The sequence below is a fragment of the Octopus bimaculoides genome, chromosome 3, assembly GCF_001194135.2.
Source record: "Octopus bimaculoides isolate UCB-OBI-ISO-001 chromosome 3, ASM119413v2, whole genome shotgun sequence".
Classification (NCBI taxonomy): domain Eukaryota; kingdom Metazoa; phylum Mollusca; class Cephalopoda; order Octopoda; family Octopodidae; genus Octopus; species Octopus bimaculoides.
In genome coordinates this window covers 92,446,906-92,453,634 of record NC_068983.1, presented here as the reverse complement: position 1 = coordinate 92,453,634, position 6,729 = coordinate 92,446,906, and the positions used below count along the sequence as shown (strand labels likewise).

The 6,729-nt window shown below is 32.5% G+C and overlaps 1 protein-coding gene across 1 annotated transcript in view; it reads right to left on the bottom strand.

Moving 5' to 3' along the window:
• Positions 1-6,729, bottom strand: part of LOC106871622 (protein scribble homolog) — a 698,511-nt gene that overhangs the window by 219,758 nt on the left and 472,024 nt on the right. The window contains exon 25 of the mRNA XM_052966764.1: positions 1,938-2,048. Coding sequence (XP_052822724.1) covers positions 1,938-2,048 — 111 coding nt within the window. The remainder of the gene's footprint in view (positions 1-1,937; positions 2,049-6,729) is intronic.

Below are 6,729 nucleotides of genomic sequence, written 5' to 3'. Positions count from 1 at the left end.
CCCCCCCACACACACACACAAATAAATAACAAGTGATAGATATTAGTAACAACTAAGGTAAATCATACTAAAATAATACTAAAGCTATATTTCAAGAGAGATTATAAAGTTTCATAGTATCAGGTCGTCCCATAAGTTCTGTCTGAATTATGAAAAAAAAAAAAACAAGTGAGCAAATGTTATATTTAATTCAGGTTTAATCATCAGTGTACTTTCCCTGACTTCCTTCCATCTTTTAACAAGCTTTTTAATCCCATCAATGTAAAACTCTTTTGGTTTCAAAGTGAAGAACTCTGAAATGTCAGTTTTGACCTCCTCCTGGCTTGCGAAAGTTATGTCCCCCAAATGATTCTGCAAACTACAAAACAGATGGTAGTCTGAAGGAGTAAGGTTGGGTGAATAAGGTGGATGAGGAATTTTTTCCAACCAAGCTCTTCAATCTTCTGTGATGTGATCTTTGCAGTGTGGGGTCGCACATTGTCCTGATGAAACATCACTCCTTTTCGATTCACTAAAGCGGGTCTTTTTTTCTTCAAAGCTTGGTTCAAATGCTCTAATTCCTGACAGTAGATGTGAGCATTGATTGTTGCATTAGGTGGTAACAATTCAAAGTGAATTACTCCTTTGCAATCCCACCAGATAGAGAGAAGAACCATTTTCCCTTCTCGGTTGTGGATGAGCTTTTTCCCTTTTACCAAGCCACTGTTTATGATGTTTACATTTCGATAGCAGATTCATTTTTTGTCACCAGTCACAAGTCAATCCAAAAAGTGTGAAATGAGTTCACGAGAATGGAGAGAAGAGCAGATGGCAACTCAGAATTTGTGGTTGCTTTCAGACAATTCATGAAGCACCCATTTTCCAAGCTTAGGAAACTTTCCAAGTTGTTGAAGATGACGATGAACAGTTGTATGGCTTGAACTAAGCTTTATTGCCAATTCTTCAACGGATAATGCAGGATTTTCTTCAAGTAATGCCTCAAGAAGCTTATCTGGACATCCTGTTCGATCTTCATCTTCAAGACTGAAATCTCTGCTTCTGAATTTTGCAAACCATCTTCTGCAAGTTCTTTCATTCAAGCATTCTTTCCCATTATGTGCCTCAAATGCTATTTGGATACTTCCATGTTAGAAAGGGTTTTAATCAAAGAAATTTTAATTCTATTATTCTGTAAAATATTTAATTAGTTTAAATGTACACAAATGCATAAAAATAATTTTTAATTCCATTAGACATTCTAAAATACTATTAAATTTCATTCAATTTTAAAAAAGGTAAAATCAGACAGAACTTATGGGATGACCTGATATATAAAAAGCAAAGAGAAAATGAAACATCCTTATCGGCCACCTAGCAGCTGTTAATAGTGAGTATTTAGTTGTATTTCTAGCTTAGTTAATACAGGTGTAGTTAGTAAATGTCCTTAATGTAAAGTTTGTGTATTCGTCTGAAGAAAACAGTTTTTAAAATGATATAATGTACTCATTGATTAATTAAAAAAATTGTTAGAAACAGCTGTAATGAACTGACACTTATCTACCACTTGTTATTTATTCATTTATAATTCACCTCTCTTGGAGCCTGCCCCTTGCATGTTCCAAAGTATATTATGGACCGTATATTTAATAAGATGTACATTTCTGAATTAGCCTAAGAGCTGAAGATATATTCAGCTGGGTTCAATTAATTGTATACATAACCTGAATATCCTTCTGTCAGTACTTTTGTACCAAAGTTGGTATTCATCTATAATTGCTGTGTATGCATTTTAACTCTGACTTAACTTGGTGCCTTACCTGTAAGTGCCTTATTCACCTGAATTACACACATGCACACATGTGCGTGTACTAGTGAGGAAACTGCCAAACAAATTGCTAATAAAATCAGCTACTCTCCTTAAGAATTAATTGTTAAAGATATAAGTTTTGGAAACTTACCTTTGAAATAAAAATGCCAGGATTATCATTTCCAAAAGGAAGACATGAATGGTCTGTGCCACCAACAATACTGAGTCCTAAGGGGCCACCATAAGTGCTAAATGTGATTTTCTGATTGAAGGAAACATTTGAAATTAGAGAAAGAAAATGAACAAACAATTAAACATTGATATTTTTTGGGTCCTATAATTTTTATCAGCTTTATATTTTAAATGTTTCTAACTTTGAATTAAATTCAAAGATCTACGTACACAAGTATTATCTCACTAAATAAAAGTAATTATGTAGTAGAGAGGTAAAAAGATGAGACAAAAGTACAAATACAGTGTTTTAAATTTCATTATGTATAAAGATGAATATTAATATATTCATTTTATAGTTATGAAGCAATATATAATTTATAGGGAAAGAGAATGAATGTGTGATATTTATGATCTGCTAAATGGAATATCAATAAAAGGAGGTAGATTTACTTGAACAGATGACAGAAAATTAATGGATCTCCATCAATTCTGACAATGTGCTCTCAGTTGTTCAATTAATTGAACTAGTTGCTCATTGAATTAGCATATAAGTAAATGAACAGCCTACAGACACCTGTACCCTTAACGTAATCTTCAAGTGGAATCAATATGATACAGTGTGACATGGCCGGACCTTAAACTACAGGCACAAACGTTCCAACAGGTACCTAATTTTTCATCTACAGAATTTCATTCACAAAGCTTGGGTCAACTTGAGGCTATGATAAAAGATAGGATGCTATAAAATCCAGTGATATATGTGGTTAAAATAGTAAACATCAGTAGGTATTGGTCTAAAGCTATGTCCAAATGAACAAACACCCGTTAACTTTTTTAATTAAAAACAGATTTGCCTTAATGGAGCAGAGAAAGTGTAGTGTCAGGGGATATCTTTCAATCCTATCTCACTAAGGAAATTTATAGTGTTGGTACAATAAGAAAATGCATCCAGAACATTCTGTAAAGAGGTTGGTATTAGGAAAGGCAGTCAGCCATAGATAGAAGACCAAGTGATACATATGAGTACCTATTCCTTAGAGCAGTAGCTCCCTATAGGAGATGACTTAGACAGTGATGACCTGTCTAATCCATGTCATCATTGAATGTGGACATAAAAATGATGATGATATTTACATATCTGACAAAAAGTTTAACAGCAATTATTTTATCCCTTCAAATTTAATATATGTATTCTAAAGTAAATTTAAAAGCTAATATGCACTCAAATGGTAACTCATAATGAAAGTGACTTAGAAAAGCATTAATTATTACATGAGAAAAAACAAAGCGGAATATTAAAAGTAAATTATATACCTGATTTATTTAATGAAAAACATATACTGTATTTTATATTTACTCTTTGGAAATACTTTTCATTAGCACAAAATTTCAGACAAATATATATATATATATATGTATGTATGTATGTATGTATGAGAGGAAAGTACTTTTTTAATTCAAATTTTTTAAATAATTGTTTTTATCGAAATTTCATGGTAGGTTGCATTGGATATTTCTGTAAATATCAAGAATTTCTCATATATAGTTGGAGCATGTATTAATAAAGAGATGTTTTATTTATTTATACTATTACTCATTTTAATTTTTGTGTTTCATTTTGTTACATTATCACATTTTAAAATTTAAGTTGGACTTGACATAAAACTAAATGGTTGAGATTCAATGTTTCTTACAATTAGAATTGCAACTGGACAGCCCAGGTCAGCTGTGCAAGAGAGTATAGTTCACTAGCAAAGAAACAGTTAAAAGAATTTCCAGCACTCAAGATGTGTAGAAACAGTATATCAGTGTGGTAAGAAATTCAACATTTGATTAGTATCTCAAAGATGCTAGCAACTTTTCTAAAGGAAACTGGCTCCTATATCAAACAGATACAGTGTTCACAGAGGTTCCCTTGGTGGTGTATTCTAATTTGACAAACATTGAACAGTGTTTCTTCCAAAATAAGCCACATAGTTTTAGAACATTTATACATATACTAATTAGTTAGGAAAAGACATCCACCTAACTCTAAAAATATATGCTCCAACAGATAACAAAAAGTTAATGTCAAAAAAAAGAAGAAAGAAAGAAAAGGCATGCTATCATCGAACAGGTTGCATCAGTTTTTTGAGGAACCTCTTTCAAGAGCTCTAGCTTTCTTCTAACTTTTCTTTTACTTTACTTTTTGAATAAAAAATGTTAGACATCAGGTTGGCCCAGGAAATGAAAAGGCATTCTTTAATTGTTGCTCTAAAAGCACAACATAGTGATACAGAGCTAGCTTGCTCCTGAAAGTTGCCCATTCCTTCTTTGTCAAATTTCAAAATGAGCTGGAAGCTGCTGATAGGGACCCAAAATCAGCAGCTAAATGTAAAATGCACGCACATGGTCCTAATATCATCAGAACACATAACTTTGTACAAAAAGTCCAAGAAATAATCAATAAAAAACCCAGAAACTCAATCAGAGCCATTGCAAAGGACCTCAAGGTTTCATTAGAAAGGTTGTGCATGAGGACATCCAGTACAAGTTGTGTGTGATGCAGAAGAGTCAGTTTATGTTGGATGTGACAAGAAAAGATTGTTCGATCTGAGCAAAATGCTTACTAAACAAGTTGAAATGCCAAGAGGCTGGAATGCATTGATTTTTCTCTGACAAGAAAAACTTTAATCAGGATCAAAAGGTAAACCAAAGGAATGATGAATGGCTATACAGAGTCCTGAATGAGGTTCCAATGGTCATGCATACTAAGTTCCCAGCAACTGTGATGGTTCTGAGAGTCATCAGTAATGGGAAGATGTTATGCCTCCTCTCTTTTTTTTCACAGGGTTTATGAGCCAATGCCACTGTCTACACAGATGTGTTGGAAAAAGTTGTGAGGCCCTGGATAGACAGAGTACAGAACAGAAGACTGTTTATCTTCCAAGAAAACTCTGCACCATCTCATAAGGCTAGAACAACTCTAGTGTGAAAGCATGTCAATTTCCATGATTATGTTCTCCCAGACACATGTCCTCCTAGTTCACCAGACCTCAATCCACTGGACTATTACATTTGGAGCATAGTTGAGAGAGAGGTCAATCAACACCTCCATAACATCATACAATCTAACAAGTGCAGCATAACCAGCACTATGTATGAAATTTATAAAGATTGTCTGATTTAGGCATGTCAACACGTGTGACCCCATATTGAAGCAGCCGTTAATGCTAATGTGGATTCATGGAATAGGTGTGATAAAATGATTCCCAAGATTATTTGTACCAATTTGTTTTCATCTCTTTGATGAATTATGGGTCTTTTTCTAAATTCATACAAATGATAAAAAAACTGACACACTCTTTATACAAAAAATAGGAAATAATAATGACTAATAAGATGAAATGCCAAAGAAATTCTTTTGACAGTCATGCAGGAATTAAAATGGTAAAGAAATAGAATAATATATAGGAATACTAATGAGAATATACCAACAATCATTGCAAGGTGACATGCAGTTATGTGTAATTAATGTTTTTGCATCAGGGATATGGGCAGAACAAAATAGTTATATATATATATATATATATATATATATATCTTGGAAGTGTGCTGGTCCCATAACCCAGAGGTCTGTATATCAAAACTACGCTCTGCTAATTGTGTTGCTTTTACAGGTGGTGCACCAGTATGACCTCAGCTCTGGGCTGAAACCAATAAAAGATAAAAGATATATATATATATATATATATATATATATATATATCCACTCTAAATAAATTCAAAGACTATATATTTTTGGAAAAATGTAATGATCTTCAAAATCAGTTTTCTTTCTTTCTCTACATAGATGTCAAAAATTGTGTAGAGAAACTACTTTTGTAAGAGCAATGCAATAGTCTTTTTTTTATAAATAAATACATATCTACATATGTGTGCGCAGACATATATTTACATTCTTATTCATACACATATATGTATTGACAAAATCACACTAAGATATCAGTATGTACATATCTGAAGTGTGAATATGTACATACAAAATTGAAGTACATATTGAAGTACACATTGAAGTACATATATACACACACAAGTATCAAGGTACAGATGTACAAACATTTTTTTATATCTAATTGTGTGAGTGTATATATATGTATGGTACAATATATCAGTAGAAAGAATGCATGCAGGTAAGAATAAAAAAAAACAGTTACAGTCCATGCTAACAGAGTGAAGAAAGGTACAAGACAAAAAAGATCTAAACAAATATGCCACACCTCATGCCAGGTGTATAAAGCAAAACACAAACAGTTAATAAATGGGATTATTTAGATATAAATAGTAATATAAGCTGGCAAAATTTACCAAAACTGGAAAGATTGCTATTTAATACATCAGTAAAACTTCTGTTACTGACATCCTCCAACCACCTGGTTTCAGATATGTTGTGCCGTGTTTCTTCTACCAAAACCATGATGGCCTCTGTTACCCTGAAACTTGATGGTTGTAATCCACATAAATTATACTTATTTGTCTTCATTTATCAATTTCCATGTCTTTCTGAGTCACTCTCCAATGCTCAAATATACTAAAATTTTTAATGGATGGTATGCAAAAAAAAAAAGCCATCATAATGTGTAAATGTTTTCCCTTTGCACACACAAAGGGTGCTCTATAATTTAATACCAACCCACCTGAGACTACCCACTCTAAAGTGTCCATAAAATCTCTTTAACCTCACCTGTATATATATATATATATATATATATATATATATATATATATAT